The following is a 23,175-nucleotide window of genomic DNA, read 5'->3' on the forward strand; positions in this document are numbered from 1 at the left end:
GGGACGTCCTCCTGCATAAGGGAAACGACGATTAAAAACTTTCCCCTCCCCCATTTCCTCAACTCTTCAGTTCTGGCATTCAGGGATAGGTCTGTTCCAGGTGACATGCAAAGCTAAGGTATGATTTTCTTAATCTAAACACGAATCTAGTTTGCGACTGAGTTCTGGGATCGCGGATAAATTATTTGGTCTGAATCGGAACTGTTTCAATTTTCCTTATCGCTTTGAACACATATGGGCATAGCCTTGGTTAAACAAAACCAGGAGCCCTCCTGTAAACAGCAGGCTCAACGATAATTCTGAGATTAACCACGTCTGTAGATTAGTGCAAAGATACAAACACGCGGCGTCTATGATGAAAATTAAAGCCATCTGGGTCTCACGATCCATTTATTATTTACACGATATAGCAATATTAAAAGTAAAGAGAGGAAATTCTTCCTCCGTTATTTTTAGAAGTACGCGAAGAAAAGGCCGTGGCCTCTTGCGCAGTATAAATAACATGTTTAATGAAATTTGACAAAATAATAATAAGCGATGTGCTCCGTAACTTGAAAATGACCAAGAAGTATTTTAGGTTTAAAGAGGTATGAATTGCATTAAAAAAGAAGGAAAATTCCCAGTGAAATTCGTAATATTATAAATGAAAAACTTTACAGCGAAGGGATCAAACATAGAAGCTGCAGGAAAAGCCGGGACAATAGCCTGAGGGCTGCAGATAGAGTTAAAAGAGTGTGCCCCGAAAAGTCCATCCAACACTGTAAACCTCTGCTGTGTTTGGCATTTTAAATCATCTGCGGGGATGCGAACAGCCTCCCCCTCCCCTCCCCGGGAGGAGCGTTGAAACTTACAGACTCTGGGCAGCGGGCGCGGCGGCTGCACCTCCCTACACACGCCGGCCGACCGCTGGCAGGTCCCTCGCTCTCCCATCCCGGCGCGCGGGTGCAGGGACCGCGGACGCCGGAGGGACAGATCCGGGGGCCGCGTGTCCTAGGGAGAAGAGTTAAAATAATAAAAGGTGCAACCGAATCTGAACGCGAGAGGGCTAGAGGAAGGGGGATGGGTGTGGATCTTCCCCTCCCCCTGCTCGACTCTACTCCCCGGGCCGTTGCTCCGGACGGAGGAGGGGCCGGGGGCGACAGGACCTTGGGGGTGATGCTCCACAAATCAGCCTCTCGGTTCCGGCTTTGACGCGCGCCAGACCTCTGAGGCCGCCGAAGTTGGCGAGGTGGAGGCGGGAGGGGAGTGGGGGGAGGCGCATCTCGCGGAGGTAGGGAGCCGGCCAGAGGGAGGGGCAAAGGGAGGGTGGGGAGGGCGGGACCTGTAGCACCCGCTCTTTTCCAGTAGCTGCGACCCCCCGCTGCCAGCTTGACCCGCTCGACTTTAAAAGACTCCCTGCTCAGGGTAGAGAACTTGGGAGTCCAAGTTCACTGACGTAAAGAGAATTTAGTTTTTATTTTTATTTTGTAATCTGCGTAGATAACTGGGCTACTTAAGATTGACTAAAACCAGATATAGAGATCAGAGAACAGTTTTCCGAGGTGTTCAAGCTGTGTTTACATATTTATTTGCATTAAATTTCCATCTAGTGGGGATGATACAGGTGGAAGATGTTTTGGAACCCACTCTAAGTAAAAGTGTTTCTTCACCAGCCAAAGCTAGTTCTCAGAGAGTTAAGCGCGAGCACACACACACACACACGCGCGCGCGCGCGCGCGCGCAACGACCCCCTCCCTCCAAAAAGAAGAAAGAAAAAAAAGTCGAGTCTCTTCCAATGAGAAAGTTTACCCCAAAAAGGGATCGCTGTCAACACTTTAGAACTCAAATGGCCATTCTTCAGTACTTGGTTACTTTCTGAAATGTTGCAGCTTCCTGGTCGTGTCTAGATGGTCTGAATGATAAAACAGAGCAATTGCGCGCAAGAAAGGTTATATAGTAAATATCTTTCTATAGTTTTTTGAATAGGCTCCAGCAAAGACAAATGTGCTTTCTCCCACAGGTCAGGCCTCCTGATTTGGCACTTGTGTTAATGGAAACTTTAATTCTTGGAAATTTCACGTATTTTCCAAGACTCAGGGCAGAAAGTGTATGGAGCATAAACAGTGTGTTCATTTAATTACCGAAAGACCTAAAATTAGTCTTTAATAAAGGCAATGAAGAATTTTTTCCCATTGTGGATAGATCTGTTTAACCCCTTTCAGCCTGGAGATGCTGTTAGTGGCAGCTCTCATCTCTACCGACATTAATTTTTACAGTAATTTATGTAGTAAATTTACTATAAGTGTGTGGAGATCGATTTGTATAGTTAATCCCCTCATTGTTCTATTTTACAATTGAGTTTGGTGTCCAACTTATTCCCTATTCTTTTAGCTTGGGGAACATTCATTGAACACCTTTTCACCCTTTTGTGAAGGGTTTTGTTTGTTTTGTTCAGGTTTATAGATACATAAAATCATTGTTGCTGTTCTGAAGAGGCAGACAGTTGTAGTAAGAGAAATAAGACTTTGATAATAAACCCCAATACAAACCAGGGTGTGATTAGAAGGAGAAAAGGAAATACAACCAAAGTTCCATAGGAATTCAAATGAGAGAGATTAAGACAAAGACAATAAGGAAAGCTTCATGGATTAATTGACATCTGATCCAGTCTTCGGACCAGATATATTTGGGGTATGCAGAAAAGCAAAGAAAGGTTGTTCCACAGAGAGGAAGCATCAGGGACAAAATTGTGGAGTACTGACCAGAGTGGGCCACGTTTTAGTCACAGAACTAAATGAATTAGCATTGATGAAGCAAGGTCAACAAGATAGCAGGATTGGACTCCTGAGTCCAGGGTTGCCTGGGCAGCCTCTGTCACCACTCTTCTCAACACATGGGTTATTCATGTATGTCCCCCCAGCCACTCACCCCCCATGAAACTGAGGGCTGCTGGAGCACAGGGCTGGGGCTTCTTTATCTTTGTGTCCTAAGCCTCTGGCCTATCACAGCTCAAATGACAGGTGCTGAAAAAAATACTTTGGAACCAATGCATGGAAAAGGTAAGGCTGAAAACCACATGGGCCACTTGGAAATAAATGCACAGACAGCCTTAAATGCTCAACAAAGGAGTGGAGGCAGTTTTCAGTAGGTAGAGATAAACTGTGGAAAGATTTGGATTAGAAAACAGCACAATAAGTCTGATTTAGTAGGACTGATCAGGAAGCAGGGGCTATGATGGCTTTGGGAGTTGCATTTCTGAATAGAGTTCCTTGGGCTCCAAAACTCTGTGATTGGCAGAAGGGGATACTGGAGACTATTACATTAATTAGAGAAGGAATGAGGTCTGGGGCTAATAAGCAAATAAATAGAAAAGGAATGTTACACAGAATCAATAGTGGGAGAGGGAAAAATCAGAGCTGACTGTGGTATTTATCGTGGTGACAGAGAAATATGGTTTACCCTTGAACAACACGGGTCCACCTCTAGGCAGATTCTTTTCGATAAATACAGTATAGTACTGTGAATGTATTTTCGCTTGTGATTTTCTCTTTTTAAAAAAAATTTAAAATTTAAATTCAATTAATTAACATATAGTGTATTATTAGTTTCAGAGGTAGAATTCAGTGATTCATTAGTTGCATATAATATAATAGCCAGTGCTCATTATATCATGTTCTTGTGATTTTCTTAATGTCTTCTTTTCTCTAGTTTACTTTATTGTAAGAATACAGTATATAATGCATATAACATACAAAATACATGGTAACAGACTTGTTTATGTTATCCATGAGGCTTCCAGTCAAAGTTAAGTGATTAGTAAAGTTTTTTTGGGGGGAATCAAAAGTTATACATGAATTTTCAACTGCGTGTGGGGTCAGCCCTCCTAACCTCCAAGTTGTTAAAGCATCAACAGTATTAATTATTGATTGATACCTAGTTTCTCTCCCTTTTGATCTTCCTCTTCTCATATTATGGCCCAAATATGAACATTTAAATTTACCTTAAGAAATTTGTTAAGGAAATCAATTAATTTTTTAAGAACACATTCACTACTTAAGGCTTCTTTTTGGTCTACTTGTTTAATCACTATTTTGCTATCATCCACTAAAAGTTGCATGTGTTTTCTTAACTGTTCTATAATTTTCCTATTTGTTCTTTCAAGAGTGAAGACTACTTCGTGCGCCATTCTCGAGGAGACGAGTAATAAATGCAGAACAGAGCTAACTTTTAAAATCTCATGATTTTCTTGACTTTAAGGCTTTAAGAATTCTGTTAGAATCTGTTCATGTTGCATACCAGAGAAATTTATGCAACTGGGAAGCAATTCAAGGATATCTGTTCACTTTTAAGTGAACATCTGTTAGGTTCCTTTTAGATTCTATGAGCATTTTATTTGTGGATAAAGACATTTCTGCCATTCCTGTTCTCCTAAAAACGAAGTTTGTCAGGTGCCTTCAAACAGGTGCAGAAAGTATGAGGCTGATGCTTTTCCCAGTTTTCTGCTGCTTTGATTGTCAAGTACACATCAGTGTAGTCCTTGGAAGCAATCTCTAGATAGAGGGTGAAGTCCTGGCATTGAATGACCTTGCCTTTGACTAGACTTGTGAATTTCGAACTCTTGGACTTCCTGAGCCATATTAGACGTAAGAGTTTGGAGAGTCTTCAAAATGACAATGGAAACGATTCATGTTAGCAGCCCAAATAACGGTTGGTCTATTTGCTTGGTATGCTGCATTATTAGTGTCCTCATATAAACCACTTTGGAACATACTGCTTGGGAATCAGCTTAATAAAACTGTTACATAAACTAGTAATCAAAACAGCATGTTATAAACTCACTTTTTTTGAGTTATCATGAAATGGGAATGACAATATAACTCTTCTTATTTTTCTGTTCCAGGGAGTTTAGAGAATATTTCTTTTTGAGATGTGTATCTATTTATGTACAAAAAACCCCTCACTGTCCTTGAAATGAGGCCACCCCATTTCTTTAAGGATAACCACCAGCACCATTCGTGCTAAAGAATCCACTCAACTTGCATGCTCAACTCCTCAAACTTATGCCAGCTCCTAGGTGTGGGTCAGCAAGTCAGGAAAGGAGGCATTAATAACAATCACTACCGCTTAATGTACATCTGGGTGAACAAAGCAAAGCCCCTGCAGCAAGGCTTTCTTGGGGAGGAAGCCATGAGCAAGCAAGTAAACAAGTAATACATTATGTGTATGTGTGAAGATTTAGAAGGAGAATAAAGCAGGGGAGTAAGTATTGAAAGTAACGGGAGCCAGAAATTGGCAATTTTAAATACAGTTTAGAAAAGGCCTCTTTAAGAAGGTGGAATTTGAACAAAGGATTAGTCAGGTGATCGACAGGGATGGGGGTTGCAGGAAGAGCGCTTCAGGCAGCTCGAGAGCAAATATAAAGGAAATGGTTTGGTGTGTTCGAACAACAGGAACAAGATCAGTGTATCGAATCGAAAAGAGAAAAAGTGGATGAGTTGGGAAGAGTGGCAAGGAGATTCCCTGATCTATCCATCTCTCCATTTACCCGAAGAATCGGTAGAGTGCATGTACTAAATTCTGAAAAACATTGACCTAATCCTTGATACAGCTGTGCTGGGTGGTTTTCTTCCTTTTACACACGAGTCTATTAGGGTATAGCTAAATGACTCAACCAAAATCAAATACCTAGTAGATGAAAAGTTACAACGAATGCAAAGCATCTGATCCCAAATCCTATGCTTTCCCACTGGACAGTATCTCAGAGGGATGGTTGTTATTCCATTGTTCAGCTACATGAGAAACACTGGGTAACATTATTTTATGCCCCCCCAGGCTTTTATTGATCAAGGATAGAATAAAATATAAAATATTTGGCCCCAAAATGAAAATATCTTTAATGAGAAGGTTTAAATACTTCTAATAGAATAACACTCATTTAAAAGATCCCCTGGAGATTCTCTTGCTCACTCAGGTATAAGAAACTCATAGAATTGTCCTGAGGACAAGATGACACAATCCCTACAAAGTGCTCAGGATAGTGACTGGCGTGTAGTAAGTATTTAATAAATGTCAGTTCTTTTTAAAAATAATTTAAATTCAATGTAATTAACATATAGTGTATTATTAGTTTCAGAGGTAGAATGTAGTGGTTCATCAGCTGTTGGTTCTTATTCATACAGTGGGCTGCTTATGGTTGAGTGATGGTCAAAAAGATCTCAGAGCCAGGTGTGGAGAGAGGAAGGGGGGAAGGTATAGACCCACAGATTCCTTTAACCATTGGCTAACTATCTCTCCTAACCTAAGACTAAGGAGACAGGACAATATCATTTATAGACTTGAGTATTATTTCTAGACCTCACTGACCTTCAGAGTGCTAACTAACCAACACTTGTACTGGTATCTCCTCAACTCTTGAATTTAATCGAGACATTGAGGACTGAAAAGAAGCCAGCTAAGACACTGGTAATAAAATAAGGACCCAGGAAGTCAACCTGTCTGTTTTACTGTGATAATGTCTCCAAGAGAAAAGTGGTTCCTTCAATCAAGTAGAAAGTACCTGTGGTAATTATTTTTTGCCTGCAGGGCACAAAATGCTAGTACTAAATAAAGTTGGTGGGGTCTCGTCCAAGAGAAGAGGAGGAATAGTGGCTGTCACTGTTCGTTTTTCCAGGCCTTGAAATTATGCTTTGATATTCTTGTGCCAAAAGAAGACAAGTTCACATCAGCCTGGGATCTGTCTTGCCATAGGAACTCTTCACAGGTTTTTCTGAAGCTCTTAGGGAAAGAGCAATTCCCAACAATGTCCTGATCTATTGCAAAGCTTTCACGTCACAATGTTTTGAAAATTCAGTGACTCATATGGTACTTGGAAAGAGAAATCTGACATTTTCCAAACTCTCTGTAGGGTGATTCCTTATTAACGCCTTTCAAAAGTGCCAGTTGCAGAAGGGATTATAGAAGTCTAAAGTGGTATTTAGACTCCATGATCATTTGCCAGAATTTTTTTCCTGCTATTAAGTGACCTGGATTTTCCTTTAGGTAAAAATTATCTGTGCCAGAAAAGCTTTCACAAAGTCATTTTTCTAAACAGGTTCATATTAGCATTAAATATTTGATATTTGTTACTAATTTAAAATGCCAAATTACCTCACTTATTGTTAGAATAAATGGGGTAATAAAATGCTCTTTCTGTAAACCTACAGAAGTTTATTGTGCTGTTGCGGCAACCTTTTTTTTTTTTTTTTTAAATTGAGGGACCGGGGAAGATGTGTGAAATATGCCGCAACCCTTTGTTTAAGTTCACAGAGTTTTAGAGTCAGAAAGATGTGGATCACAATAGCTAAATCATGGAAGGAGCCGAGATGCCCTTCAACAGATGACTGGATTAAGAAGTTGTGGTCCATATGTACAATGGAATATTACTCAGCTATCCAGAAAGAACGAATTCTCAACATTTGCTGCAACATGGACGGCACTGGAGGAGATAATGNCAACATACTTCATCACTCTGAACCTGTTTCCTCTTCTGGAAAATAGGCACTTTAACATCTACCTCTCAGAGTTATTTAGATTAAATGAAGTGAGTATGTGAAGGATTTAGCACAGGCTGATACACTTAAAACATAATATTTTCTAAAAAAAACCTATAATTTTGATACAACCTTCTTAATTAGTATTTAATTAACTTATCCCTTATTTGAATATTTTCTTTACCTGCATTTGTTAGTATTTTCGGGCCAGTAGTCCATAACGATGGTAATAACAGGCATGTTCTTCTTCTTAGTGACTTTGAGAAAATTCTTCCAGAATATATAATTTACATAGTTATCATTTTAAGGTAGTATGCTCTTTCTACTTTTCTAGATTTTTAAAAATTAATAATGGATGATGAATTATATAAAATGCCTTTTTAGCATATATCAAAGTTATCTTTTTTGTTTCTTCCTTGGCCAATTAATATGGTAAATTAAAGCACTGGATTTAAAAAAAGTCAAATTGTTTTTACATTCCTCAGATAAACTGCATGTGGTCATGGTGAATTATTATTTTAATATATGGCTGAATTGTTTTTGCTAATATTTATTTAGGATTTTTGCATCAATATTTATATTTATAAGTGAAATTGGTCTGTATTATTCTGTCTGTGTTCTCTCTGCCCGGTTTTGGATGAAGGTTATGTCTTTAATTTTAATTTTAATTTTTTATTTATTTTTTAAAAGATTTATTTATATGGGAGAGAAAGATAGAGGGAGATCGGGTGCACATGCACACGTGGTGGGAGGTAGGGTGGGGGTGGAGGTGGGTGGAGCAGAGGGAGAGAGAATCCTCAGGCAGACTCCCCATTGAGTATGGAGCCTTGGGCTCCATCCAAGGACCCTGAGATCAGGTTGTTTTTTTTTTTTTTTTTGGAAAGAGAGAAAGCAAGTGTGCAGGGGGAGGGACAGAGGAAGAGGGAAAGGGAGAATCTTAAGCAGGATCCACACCCAGCGTGGAGCCCCAAGTTGGGCTTGATCTCATGACCTGAGCTGAAATCAGGAGTCGGAAGCTTAACTACTGAGCCACCCAGGTACCCTAGGTTATGAGTCTTTGTAAAAAAATTGATGCAGATTCTTTCTCTGTGGATTGTAATAGTTTAAATGGATAGGGATTAGCTCCTTGAAAGTGCAATAATTTTGAAATCATCTGAGTTTGAATTTTTTAAGAAATAGTTCTTGGCCCTTTAAATCGTCTTCACTCTGGGTTTTTCTTTTTTGCTTCCAAGACCCCTATTTCAGACCTTCTAATACAGTCCTTCATATCTTCTCATTATGCTTCTTATTTTCTATCAGCTTTTCTGTGCTGCATTCTGGGTACGTTCTAGATCTGTTTCCAATGGAAAGAAGTCTCTCATCATCTAAACTTAATTGCTGTTTAACCTGCCCGTCGAATTTTTAATTTTAATGGCTCTTGCTTTTTCTTTACTAGTTTCTTTTATCTATTCCAAATTAATCTACTTTTTCTCACCTTTTAAAAACATGCATGTACAACCATATAACTGCCATGTGGATCACAGATCAAGACATAAAATATGTCTATCACCCTAGATTTCCTCCTGTGCCTTTGCAGACTGTAGCTGCTCCCTCCCAGAGCTAACCCTATTATGACTTAGTTCATCGCCCGTTTGTTTTGCTTCTTGTTGAGTGTGTGTACATGGGCTTCTATAGTAGATGCTCTTCAGTACCTGACTTCCTGTACTGCACTTATTTGTGAGATTCGGCTACGTTGTTTTATTTGTGAGTATCTCATTGTGCGGAGAAACCACCATTTATTTATCCATTCTCTTGTGGATGGGCATTTGGGATGTTTTGGGTTTTTTTTGGACTATTATGAATAAAGCTGCTATGAACATTGCTGTACAAATCTTTTTGTGGACGCAGCACTCATTTCCCTTGGACACAAGCCCAGGAGTGAGATTGTTGAGTCCTGGTATAGGCACATATTTAGCCTTAGAGAAACTGCCTGTTTTCCATACAGCTTGTGCCATTTACAGTCCCTTCAGTGGTGTTTGGGAGTTCCAGCTTCAGCAGAGCTTGCTCCGGTCAGTCTTTGTAGTTTTAGTGATTTATAGTCAGTCTTTGTAGTTTCAGCTGTTTTTATTTGCATTCCTGGTGAAGAATGATGTTGAGTACATTTTTACATCCTTATTGGCAAACATACATATTTTTAAATCTCTTATAGATTGTTTTAATATTTTCAGTTCTTGTGCTAATATTCCTATTTGTTATGTCTCTTGCTTCTCATCATGGTGGTTCATTTTCTCATGTGGTTCTAATTTTGAGAGTGAATTAATTCTGTTACTTTTTTTTTCTCTTCCAGGAGATCTAGGTTATACCCCAACAGACTGATTTTGCATTTGCCCTTTCCAGAACCCCAAGGATATCAATATTCTAGAGCCATTTTTGTATGATATCTCGGCTTGAATATATCATCTCACCATTGTAAAGTTGGAATCGTATCAATTTTTTAAAAGGGAAAAAGCTTATTCTGTGACTTACAAAATAATCCCACATAATATTATTAAGATGTGGTATATGTAGTGGATTGTCAATACTAATATTTCACGTCAGAATGTGCTTTTCAAATTATAAAATCCTTTCATCGCCGTTTAATTGGAGAATCACAAAAACTCAATGAAGCTGGCAGAGTAGTTATCATGTTTTTTTGCTTCCCTTTTTGCAAAGAAGGAAATGGAAACTCAGGCTTTAAATGATTAATCCAAGGCCACACATCCAAAATGTGATAGAACCAAGACTAGAACTCAGGATTTCTAATTCCTGGTCCAGTTCCTTTTTTCAATATGTTCTCCATAGGTTAGCATAATTATTCTTTTTTTTTTTTAAAGATTTTATTTATTTATTCAACAGAGATAGAGATAGCCAGAGAGAGAGGGAACACAAGCAGGGGGAGTGGGAGAGGAAGAAGCAGGCTCATAGCTGAAGAGCCTGATGTGGGGTTTGATCCCGCAATGCTGGGATCACCCTGAGCCGAAGGCAGATGCTTAACAACTGCGCTACCCAGGCGCCCCTAACATAATTATTCTTTATTATATATCACAGACCATGTAAAGCACTATTTCCAAGAAAGCTCAATGGATTCACTAACTGAATCACCGCTCTAGTATAGCACATGGCCAGGAGTGTGGGCCTTGAGGTCGGACAGCCTGAATCTCTGTTCTATTAAACCTAGGGCAAATTAGCCAGTCTGAACCCCATTTATAAAATGGTGATATTACTTGCCTTGTAGAATTTTTGTCAAAATTAAATGAGATTATACTTATAAGGCTCATATCATATCTGCTCAATATATGTTAGTTGTAATTATGCTTTCATCAAATTTTTTAATGAGATGGTTTATGCAATATGCACTCTACTGATAACTGAATTGATTTCACATTGCTCTTTTCTTCTTTCCCCCAGGAATTTTGCTTCTCTCATGTTGTTTGTTACAAGATGGTACTAGACATTACAGAGATTATATGATATTTAAATCATAAGTCATTATGTCATCTCTCTGCTTTATTGGCACACATAGCTAAGCTTTATTAAAATACTGTTTAAGCCAAGAATTTCTCATGAAATATTAGGCTTGCTAATTTTTTCCCTAAGTTTTTTGGCCAAAGCCTAGATGCCTTGTGTTTCCAATATCATATTTTACTGAATTTAATATATGCTAGAAGTTCAGTCAAGTGGGAACAAAGAAAAGAAGCTCCTTTTTTTCAGGTGAAATCTTGGACCCCAAATCACAGACTTTTGCCACCTCTTTTTTCCAGTTTGCCAATGACACAGCAAACCCAGTGCCTTGGCCAAGTGCTTGGCACTTGTAAGTGTCTGAGAGTGACAGGTCCCCGGAAGGAACTGGTGCCTCTATCTGAAATATGTTTGTAATTGTCCTATGTGTTGGGGATCCTAAAATGGGTGAGAGAGTGCAAGTCTAGGTGGGTGTTACTGCTTGTTTTGAATGGGTGGTTTTGAGAAAGTGTCTCACAGGCTGTGAGTTATGTAGTCATTCCCACAGGGAAATAAAACTTGGGCTTAAAAAGTCAATATTTGGAGGTGATTACTTATGGCAGGAGATTTTGTTTTGTTTTCTTCTTTAAAAGAAAATTAATCCTTCTTTGGACTTTCCCTCTCTCTGGAGCAAAGGTAGGGTGTGGGACCATGTAAAGAATGTCCAAAGGGTTTAGTCAACCAGCTCACTCTACTGCTCATGTGATAGAAGAATGGTTCTCCCTCCCTTAATTTTTTTTTTTTCCACAGGAAAATAATGGTAGCCAGCTCGGTATCATCACTCTTTTCCTGAAACTACTGGCTGTGATTTTGGTTTGTATTCTTGCTTTCATGTCACTCTCCAGACTGTGTTACGTTTTCCTCGGCACAGGGTATTACTTCCAATTGGCTATACTGTCTGGCCACAGCTTTTTAGGCCAGAGGTCAGTCCCTGACCCAAAGTGAAGTAGTGAAAAGTTGTCCAGTCATGCATAAGATAGAAAGAGGAGTTCCACAAAGAAAACTCCTTGCTTAATAGTTTGAAAAGGACAGTGTGAGAAGTAGAGGTAGTTGTGGGCCCTGGCGCTAGATGATTTCACCTGAGATAGGAGTGGTTGACAAAGGCGATATGCAAGATGAGAAAGAAGTGGATGGAAAGACAGAATGGCACAGAAGGGTAGAAGGGAGCTGAGAAGCTTGAGAGAGATGGAGTTGAGGGAGTGGACTGTCCCCAGACAGGCTGTTAGACCTGGCCCAGCCCGCGTTTGTCCTCAGACCTGATAATTCTGCTTTCCCTAGATTTTAAGGCAGATGTGTCCTATCAACAGCACTCCTGTCTCTCCACTCCCATCCCCTGGTGCTTAAAGTGCCATCTCTGGAGACAGATCCATGATTTGGAGGTGATTCATTTAAATTCTAATCTCAGTTCTTTCCCTGTACAAGTACAATAAAGATAGTTATTTCAGAAGATTTCATACTATTTTTAACATACTAGAAAGTTCTGTACTACCCTGACAAATAATCTCCTTGAATTACACCTGATTTATTCAAAGGTGAACACATAGCAGATATTCACAAAATTATTAATCCAGATGAAAAGCCCAAGTTCGTTTTCCTGTAGCATCCCTTAGTAAGAAGACAACCATCTTTCTTTCACAGATGCCCAGTCCAGGTCATTACCTTTATGACAACCGTTATCATCTCTTTGTTGAACTAAAAAGAGCCTGTTCACTATAACCCAGCAATATGTTGCCATGGTTATCTTAAAAAATGATAGGAAAGAAATATTGAATCTCCTCTCACTGGAAACACATTCTATGATCCATCTAGAAGTGACATGTCTTCTTAAGGTGGTATTAGGGCTAGAAAATACACTTAAAAATTATTATAATTATAAGAGTTTCTCTTCATGCCGTCCACTGTAGGCACCTACATTTGACTTTTCTATGCATTGTACTAATATGTGATGAAAAGATTCATGCAGTTTTATTCTTCTTTAAGATGCAAGATAAAATGTGAACAGTTATGTGCCCATGGGCGTGGCATGCACACTGGGTGAGGGGTTGGAGGATACGTTGTAACTTGTGAAAGAGGGTTAACGGTACACATTAAGGGATTTAAACAGTTGAGAATTCTGTTTATGTCTACATTCAAAGGCTTGATCAACATTTTGGATGTCTGAAAGAGATTAATTTTTTTAAACTGCTCCTTACTTAACTGGTGTTGGAATAAAGCCCCAACCACTACGGGTCAAAGAGCAAATACCTAGATATGGAAGAGCTGGTCTAAATCCACTTGACTCTGATAATATTAAAGGTCAATAGTCTTTCACTTAACAATAACTGATAATGTGTATAAATAGTGCATAGTGTAGCTCTAAGAGAAAAATGGGAATGAAGTGGCATTAAGCAGTGTTGTACTGTTGCTGTTTATGAACACATTACTTATTTTATGCAGTGGGCAGATTAAGTCATAAAAATAATGGTCAGAAAACAAAGTTCTTTGTCATTAGTATGTAGTATATGATTGCAGATGATCTGTCATAGTTGGTGGTGGCACAAATGTCACAGAGGACATTCTTCTTAGAGCCAATTAATGTACTTAGCCAGGTATGACTCCCTTGATCTTTGTCAATTTAGAAAGACAGCACTGGTGACCATAGTGTGAATGGCTAAGGAAAATTTGCTACTACCCATAGAAAAAGAAATTATTTATTTTAAAAAGATTTTATTTATTTATTTGAAAGGGAGAGGGAGAGCAGGAGCAGAGGGAAAGGCAGAACAGAGGAAGAGAGATAAGCAGACTCCACGCTGATTGAGGAACCCGATGCAGGGCTTGATCCCATGACCCAGAGATTACTACCTGAGCCTAAGTCAGAAGTCAGATGCTTAACTGACTGAACCACCTAGGCACCCCCAAAAAGAAATAATTTAAATCCTGTATAGTAGATATACAGAATGAGTATATCAACCTTCACAGATCAGTGGTGATAACAACACCTGTAGAAAAAAAGGTGAAAGTGGAAAGGGGAATAATCATCAGATAACTTACCTTCTTTCCATATTGTGAGGCATCAAGAGTGAAACCTACTCAAAGTGCTCACATTTATGGACTGTAAACATATGGAAATATGACTCCAAATTTAGCGGAATAATGTACAAATGATTCGCCAGCTAATTCAGATGTGAAGAGGTTTCCCCCTTAGATTCCATATCGCTGTTTAAACCACAAAACAAAAGAAAATAGCATTCAGAACCGCAGTTTACATCTTCTGACGTAAGATTCAGTTCATTTACCTCTACGTTTCCTTTATGATGGAAATAAGGGGTTCACTCGGTGACACCGAGAGGCCCGTTTTAGCCATCTGGAAGACGGTCATGTCAGGAAAGAGAGGGAGCATGTGAAAACCACCTTCAGGATTCTGTGGCTCTGTGTTATCATAACAGAGACTACATGATGACTGAGGTAGACCGTGATTCCCAAACTTGGCTAGTTATGAATCTTATCTGGAGAAACTTGCTAGAAATACAGCTATAAGCCCCTTCATTGCAAAGTCTGAGCCAGGTGCATCTTGCTAGTGCTCGAGAAAAACTGCTGGGAATGATGTGTAGTTACTCAAGGAAAAAATAAACATAAGTGACAGGACACATCCTCTTGACTACTGTTTCTTATGCTAAAACGCTAAGATGAGAAGATTACATTAAACTTTAGATAATGGATCAATAAGGGAATTATCACGGTTCTATAAATCACAGAAGTCCAAAGAGTATAGTCTAAAATAAGTGATAAAAGATATATCGGAAGATAACTATATAAATTGCTCAATAGACCTTAGGGAAAAGTCCAGACATCCAGCTATTTAATTAGAGATGTCATAAAATTTATTGATTCAGTTGTTTCACTTAATGGAAACTTCCACATAGAACCTGTACATAAAACTAATGAAGTGCAGGACAAGTGGCAAATGTGAAACAAAATTGTCAAAGCAAGGTATTATCTCAGCAATTGGTGTTGATTTACATCTATTGATCATCCTGGTTGATATCCAATGATATTACAAGTGAAAGAATAATAACCCTATTTCATCAAGCAAAGAGAAAGAGTAATTTATTATATAATACCAAGCCAGTATATTTTCACAGTAGAATAAACACAACACAGGAAGTGAAGAGAATAACCCAGAGTTTTAGGCCCATGGCTAGTGGTGAGACTAATCAATGGCTCAATCAGCTACACTTACTAGGGCCTACTGTGGGCTAGACCCTTGTATTAATGCAAAGGACATAAAGGCAGACATGGTCCCAGATCTCAACTATCAGTTATGTGATCTCAAATACCAGTCTTCTGGTATCTAATCTAGAGCTAAGCTTTTAAATGGATCATGAGTAGTAGGGCAAGAATAGAGGATGCATGGTCCTTTAAGGGAAATTTTTAAAAAACCTCACAGTGATATCAGTAACCTTGTTATTTTTCATATGAGTTTTTATGCATTTATTGCTTTTAACAAATATTAAGGAATTAAAATTTATAAAATGGATTTTAGTTAATTAAATGTAAAATTTGGGAGTGTAAGATTTGATTTGGTTAAGGATCATCTTTTATAGGTATGTACCTATTTACTAAAAAGTTATTTCAAGATGAGTCATTTCTATATTCAATAGATCATATATATAGCATAATACATAATTAAACAATTAAAAAAGTCATTCCTGACTTGATTCAGTCAGTTCAGTTTTGTAAACAATTAAACACTCAACTTCAGTGACCAAAAGTTATGAGGAACTAGTGACCACTTGGGTGTCCGAATGATAAATGTGATTCTCAGTTTCATGTTATTAGTTGTGCTTCTGTTGACATTGCCTGTAGAGCGGTATAATTTACAAATATTGTGAGGGGTTACTGTTACGGGTAAATCCCCATTTCTCTGTGAGAATGAGGTGTAAGTTGATAACAAGCATCATGTAAATGCAGCCTTACAAAAATTTCCATGCTGGAAATACTTGGAGGAGATTGGTAGAATTTTTAGAAAATATTTTCAAGATTGATTTAATAGTTACTGATTCTGTTTTGTTTAGCTCTGGAAACATTAAGAAGCTTTTTCTCAATGAGGTTTTATATATATGATAAACGGTGACAGTTAAAGCCAAATGACACAGAACATGTCTGTCCATCCTTATGGAACTTATTTTAGGTAAACATCAGGACGCTATATTCAGGTGAAGGCCCAGTCATATATGCCAGACAAACAAGCATTACAGATTTCCCAAGAGTGAGTACACAATACAATAAACTGAACATAAAAACTAGAGGGAGGGAGCACAAATTCTCTTTTTCTATCAATCATAATTCTTCAGAATCTAGCAATGCACACAGGTCCTCATATGAAAATCCATGGTATTTATACTAGATGGGCAGAGAATCGTAGTAGAAAGTTTTGGCTGTGTAGTATGACAGTTCAGGTAAGTTTTAGTATTATAAAATTTATTAATTTATATTTAAGCAAAACATAACACTACTATTCCATCCATTTTTGATGCACTCTTAACATGCACATTAAAATTAGAATAACATTTTGATTCACTTTTTGCATGTGCATTAAAATTAGAGCAGTACCAAATGGATACACGTGGGACACCACTGGGTAGAAATGCCAAAAAGAAGTATACTCTTTCACCTTGAAATAGACACTTGTTTCATATATATTTATATAGGCAAACAAGGCCACTTCCCTATGCTCCTGAATCTTGAATAATGTGGAATTTTAGGGCTCAGGATCGTAACCACATCTAGTGATGAATTAAACCATAGAGAGCTTTAGCTGGCCTGTCATGGAAGGATTGAGTGTATTTACTCTTGGAACTTTAGTCTGGAAAAAGCACATTATTCCTGATACCTTAGGAACTCCCTCCTGACTGGACAGGGAAAGATGGAACCTTCAGTATAAGTTTTCAAATATCCAAACTCTTTCCATGATCTTTCTGGTTAAGGCATTGCCTTTCCAAAGCTACCGTAAATGACTTCTTGGTAACAGGAAACAATTTAGATGAGGAAGAGAGACTGGTAAAGGAAGCATCAGTATTACTATTAATGGAAATGAAAAGAGAATATTCTCATCCAGTAGATAATGGATTTGAGTGTTTTATTTTCTCACTGATTAGAAAACCTCCCCTCTTAATTCTCTTCCAATAACATCTGGGGACACCAACAAAAAGGAAAACATATTCTTACAAATAAGAGTATAACCATACTGAATACTCATGGTGACTTCTATGCCTGAGAGATATTTATCAGACTTAAAATTATGAGAAATTATAGCTGTTGACTTACCACTTAAAGTAGCTTACATGTTTTAATACAGCCTACTATTCTTAAAGTTAAGTGGCTTAATCAGCAGAAAATCATCATAATGAACATATTAAGCAGTAAGACCTTGGAAAACAAAACAAAAAAGAAATATCAAGAGGAAATACAATATTCATTGGTAAAGTGACATTGTAACTAATTACAAAGTCCCACAACACAACAAATATGCTTTACAAAAGTGTAAAAATTTAAGATGCCACTTTTTGAAGGTCAAGCTGATGATCCGTTAAGTAGGTTATGACTGCATTATTTTAAATCCATGTATCGGTTTACGACATCCCTTCACATGTCTGCACGAACAAAAGAAGCAAAAACTCCATCTTCCCTAGCCAAGAGGCTTTCCGGAGTGTCATATTCTAAAATATTTCCTCGCTTCATCACAATAACCAGGTCTGCCGTCAGAATAGTGTGAACCCGATGCTGCAAGTGAAAAGAAAATACATGTACTTGTTACATAGTTCACAAGCCAAAGCAATGGAATACGCATATCTCACGGATTATTTATCTTGGGGTGCTAGGAGGTACCAGAATAGAAGCACAGCCTTTTTTTCTGTCTTATTTAACATATCATTATTTACATACTTTTCAACACTGGCGAGTGTGACTGGGTCTTAGATGGGCTGTGTTAAATTGAGCGTAGCTAAATAGTAGTTTCAGCACTTTCATGGAAATGCAAGGAGGCTAATTTTGTTTGTCCAATAATTAAACGATAAGAAGACCCATCGTGAACCAGTTGGGTTATAGTTTAGTCTAGACTAAAATTATCTCTTGTGTAGAGTCAACTAATTCGTGGGCTAATGCACAATTTGAAGAGCCTTGGAAGGTGGTTAGATTCTGGGAACACACTATGGGGAAGTGCATTCTGGCATGCAGTATAAGCAGGGGTTACCCAGGACTTCAGACATGCCGTCTCTTAGTCTTTAGAGATCACTGCCACACACTTGTTCTCTCTTTTCACCTGGCACCTTTTGGAGAGAAGCTTTGGGATTAGTAATTACTACTAATAAAAGCTACTTGAACGTATACATTAGGTGTTCCACGCACATACTTATTAATCATCAAAACACTCCTCAAATGTGGGTGTTTTCCCTCTCCTTTATGCACAAGACCATTGTGGCTCATAGAGATAAAGCAAAAACAGGAGATCACATAGATAACAAGCAGCAGAACCAGCATAAAATCAGGCTTATTAACTTCAAAGCATGAGATATTTCCACCCTGCTATCAAATTGTTTTGTAGGGAGTATCTGCTACTTTCAAAGATTGCTCACCTTCCATTATTAGCACTGTGGTTAAGAGCATAGGCTTTGAGGTTAGACTGAGCGTGTATTTTGCTTTCCCCACCTGTGTGGTTGTGCAATCCTGATCGGCAAACTCAACTTTTGTATGACTCAAGTTCCACATCTATAAAATGATGTGAAAATATAGTACCTGCCTCGAAGAATGGTGGTGAGGATCAAATGAAGTAATCCATGTAAAAGGAATTCAGCACCTTGTCTGACACATACGAGCACATACTAAATGTCAGCTACTATTACTTTTTATTTTTAAAATTTACAAGGGAAAAATCTGTGCCCATGGGTCTTTTTACTTCTCTTGGTAAGATAGGTGCTATGAAGTAGAAATATAATGTGGACCACAAATGTGAGACATAAGTAATTTTAAATTTCTTAAAAGCCATATTTTCAAGGCACAAATAAACAGATGAAATCTATGTTAAGTTATATTAAATCCACTTGATTTTTTTTTTTTTAATGTAAGCTCCATGGCCAATGTGGGGCTTGAACTCATGACCCTGAGATGAAGAGTCACATGCTCTACCGACTGAGCCATCTAGGTATCCCATGAAATCCGTTTTAATAATATATTTTAACCCAATAGATTCAAAATATTTCAATATATAACCAATATAAAAATTAGTAATGGTATCTTTTACATTTTTCTATTAGTAACAGGTGTTTGAAATCCAGTGTGTATTTCACATTTACAACATGTCTTAATTTGGACCACCTGAGTTTTAAGTGCTCAATAGCCACATGTGGTTCTGGGCTACCATATTGGACCTGGACTATCCAGGTCAAAACACCAGCGTGCTGATGGGAGTGCCAAACTCAGAAATATCGTCTGTGAATCTGATACACAGGTTTCCAAAGTCCCTTCTCCTAACAACCCAGAGTCCAACCTAAAGCCATCCCTCGGGCCAAATGCCTATCATCAGCCCTGGGCCATGTAGATGGGGTAGTCTCAATGCTTATGCTTTCAGAAAAGCAATCAGTCACAGGACAACTGGAGGAGAAAAGAAAGACATATATGGAAGATAATAAAGATGCGAGCTCAGAACATGTACCACCATTTCCAACATCCATAGACAAACCTATCATTCACTGAATATTGGTAATGAATAATATGTATTTAGGAATTACCAAAATTGGCAGGATAATGTTTCTTTATCTTTGAGAGGAGACCGGAGTCACTTGTCTACCCATGTATTTAGAAAAAAAATAAACTTACGGTGACTGAACTGTTTAATATCTTCTGTGTATTTCCCCTCCAAAAAAGATTAATTCTTCAATAACCATATCACAGAGGCTAAAAAAAGAATCTGGCCTCTCAATCCCTAAATAGAATATTATAAACATTGCCTTATTATACTAAAATAATGTTTGTTTAAGAAATAAAAATAAAAACATGGAAAAATGTTGGCCAACAGAAAGAAATATATGGGGGTGCTTATTCCATTAACCCAAATCATTTTTTGCTTGAGAAAGTGTGGTGTCAATTATAAGAGCATTGATGTAATTTTCAAAGTGCTTTAGAGAAATTAATCAAGAGTGAAGGATGAAAAATCACTGTCATAAATAAATGTCATGCACTATTTTGGTGCACGAAGGCTTCCTTTTAGAAGACAGAGAAAGTTATCTTTTGAAGTTCTTTCACAATTTTCAGTGGTAGTTAACAAAATTAACAGAACAACTTTTAGCAGGGAAGAAAGAACAGTTACTGCTTAACTAAAGAGCTGAGAATCACTCTACAAGGGTTCTACCACAGGCTGCTGGTCTCTCTCTGTTAAGAGCCTGGTAAGAGGAGTTGGTCCCATGGTAATTTGTCCTACCCATGGCTTTCTGTGTTCCCCGTGGGGAGGTATCCTAGTGGCCACCTCCACTTCAGTGGTCTTGAAATGAAGAACGAGTGAAAGATACAGAAGTCTACGGAAAAGTATTCAGTGAATATAGGTGGACAAAAAGAGAACATAATCTTTTGGTTAAAAATACAAATTATGCTCAAGTAATCTTCCAGGCGTAAACTAAATGGGGCCGCTCAACAATACCATGCTTCATGCAGAAGAGAGAAAACATCTTTTGGGTAGGCAAGGATCTGCTTCCCTCCGCCTTTACCTGCCCTTTCTTTCTACTCCCCCCACAAATATCTCCCTACCGTTTCCAGTAAGAAAATTCTTGAAAATATTAGAGAACTGTTTTTCAAATTAGCCAATTCTCTTACCTGTTGAATCATTCACACTCAACTATAAATGACTTAATCAGGTGGTGACTCTCCTCCAGGGCAGAGTTCATGGAGGAAGTGAGAGAAAAGCGGCTTTTTCTTTACTTAGGCCCAGTGTCCAGAAGGTGGGCCCTGATGGGAGTCATTTCCTGCCACTTAAAAAAAAGCTACACTTCAAAGGGTGCACTTTTTCCATGCATCATTCACAAAAATGGAAGCATAAGCAAGCACTCCATACATAGCTCCAGTATTCAACAGTGAAACCTAAATAAGTCTGTGAATTAAAAAAATGCCATCTTCAGTCAGGTAAGGACCATGTACAGTATTTTTAAGAACACTTCACAATATATCCCCAAAGAACAGTGAAATTGGTCCCCAGGACAGAGGTAAATCTGGTTCTCGGATTTCTGTAAATACTATCTCTTACATATATATATATTAGCAAATTATGCGTGCGCCCCATTCGGTATTGAACATAATGGAAGCAGCTGGTCAAGTGGATTTATGTGAGAATACTCGGTAGATAGTTCCCACGCCATCCCCTTTAATCACTGCATTAGCCCTGCCTGGNATTAGCAAATTATGCGTGCGCCCCATTCGGTATTGAACATAATGGAAGCAGCTGGTCAAGCGGATTTATGTGAGAATACTCGGTAGATAGTTCCCACGCCATCCCCTTTAATCACTGCATTAGCCCTGCCTGGCTGAGGGGACCCCCCCCCAAGATATCTACCAGAGAATGGGACAGTTGGCAGAGTAGCTGATGACGGTCTACTTGTTGGTCATCACCAAAGTGGAAAAGAGGCCATTCTTGTGGGCGAGCAAGTTGGGAACAGTATCACACTCCACTAAAATACCCTCAGAGAAGACTAACACAAGACCCGCATCCAAGATAGAAGAGACACGGTGCTGGAGAGAAAAGAGAAATGGAAAGACAAGAATCAGCAAGAGGGAAAATGTCCAGGTGATTCATTTTAAAAAGTTCTTGTTAAACATTAAGCCCAAATATGAGCAAGAATCCATCCATCTGCAAAGAGGAAGGAGAAAATCGTGGCCTACTGTAAGTAAGCTATTACACATACAAAGATCTGGGCAATTCCTCAGTTTGGTGCTCAGGGAAAGTATCTGCCTCAGCTGTGATGTATCTCATTGCCTTCTTTTCTTAAACAGTTAGGTGAATAAGAACAGAAATCAAGTGTAAGCGGTGGCAGAATTGGTAGTCAGGTTGAAGAATTTTGCTTCTGAAAGTGCTCATCAGATGATTAGATTATTGAAAAGAGAATTATCCCATATGAACTACCATCTGTATCTGGTGAAAAAAATGCAGGCATTCCTCCTGGAATCCTTAGATTTAGGATATCCCATCACTGTAACTTAGTGGAGCTAGGTAGAACAGTTTTGGGAAAAAAAGTATATAAAAGCTTTCAGAGCATAGCTGAGTTTTTGTTTTGTTTTGTTTTTGTTTTGCACAGATAAAGAACATTGGCCAAGAAATACATAATTCAACATACATATACTTGAATTGCCCCAAAATAAAGATTATTGAATCTCTGAACAAAAACCAAAGAGGAGTAAATCCACCCTGTCTCCGATACTTACAGCTATTGTAACAACGGTGCGGTCTGCAAAAGCCGTCATTACCACTTTCTGCAAAATGTTTTCCTGCCAAAAAAATTAATAAAGTCTGAATTTTTTCTGGACTCCTTTTTCTCACCATACTACTTTGTCCTTGAGAGCAAAGACCACACCCACCCCCTCCAAGGCCCAATCCCTTCTGAGAACTCCCAGCTCCTGTCTTCTCTGGAAGGTGCGACAGGGAGCAGTCCTCACAGCAAGTTTCTGTTGGGCTCAGTAAGGGTCTTCAAACAGCAAATAAAACTCAGTGATCAACCCAGAATGACTGATAGTTACGAGGGAACTGAAAGGGGAAAACAACATTAAATGGGCATGGAAATGCTCACTTGAGTTATGCCACAAACAGTATGTATTCAAAACTAATAAAATCCTAAAATGGTGTTAACCCTTGGGTCAGAAAAGGAAAAAATAAAATACATGCCCCAAATTTGGATTTTGACTCATAAAACAACCATCCAGGCAAAAAACCATTTTTATCTCCACCACAAACTGTTATCATATTTTGAAAGACGTTCTGAGTAAAGATTCTCTCTCTCAGAGGAAAACTTGAATCCTAAGTCTTAATATAANACCATTTTTATCTCCACCACAAACTGTTATAATATTTTGAAAGACGTTCTGAGTAAAGATTCTCTCTCTCAGAGGAAAACTTGAATCCTAAGTCTTAATATAA

At 38.4% G+C, this 23,175-nt stretch overlaps 1 protein-coding gene and 1 long non-coding RNA gene across 2 annotated transcripts in view; one reads left to right on the plus strand and one right to left on the minus strand.

The window, feature by feature from the left end:
- Window positions 1–5: 5 nt before the first annotated feature.
- On the plus strand, window positions 6–22,452 carry LOC117796666. Its single transcript, XR_004621249.1, has 3 exons — window positions 6–118; window positions 11,775–11,837; window positions 22,340–22,452. It is a non-coding gene; the product is annotated as an uncharacterized LOC117796666 (long non-coding RNA).
- ABCC9 (ATP binding cassette subfamily C member 9) overlaps window positions 15,084–23,175 on the minus strand; it is a 134,565-nt gene continuing 126,473 nt past the window's right edge. The window contains 2 exon segments of the mRNA XM_034645224.1: window positions 15,084–17,786; window positions 22,467–22,529. Of these exon segments, the coding sequence (XP_034501115.1) occupies window positions 17,649–17,786; window positions 22,467–22,529 (201 nt within the window). The 3' untranslated portion in view covers window positions 15,084–17,648.

This window comes from Ailuropoda melanoleuca, chromosome 16 (assembly GCF_002007445.2).
Source record: "Ailuropoda melanoleuca isolate Jingjing chromosome 16, ASM200744v2, whole genome shotgun sequence".
NCBI classification, from domain to species: domain Eukaryota; kingdom Metazoa; phylum Chordata; class Mammalia; order Carnivora; family Ursidae; genus Ailuropoda; species Ailuropoda melanoleuca.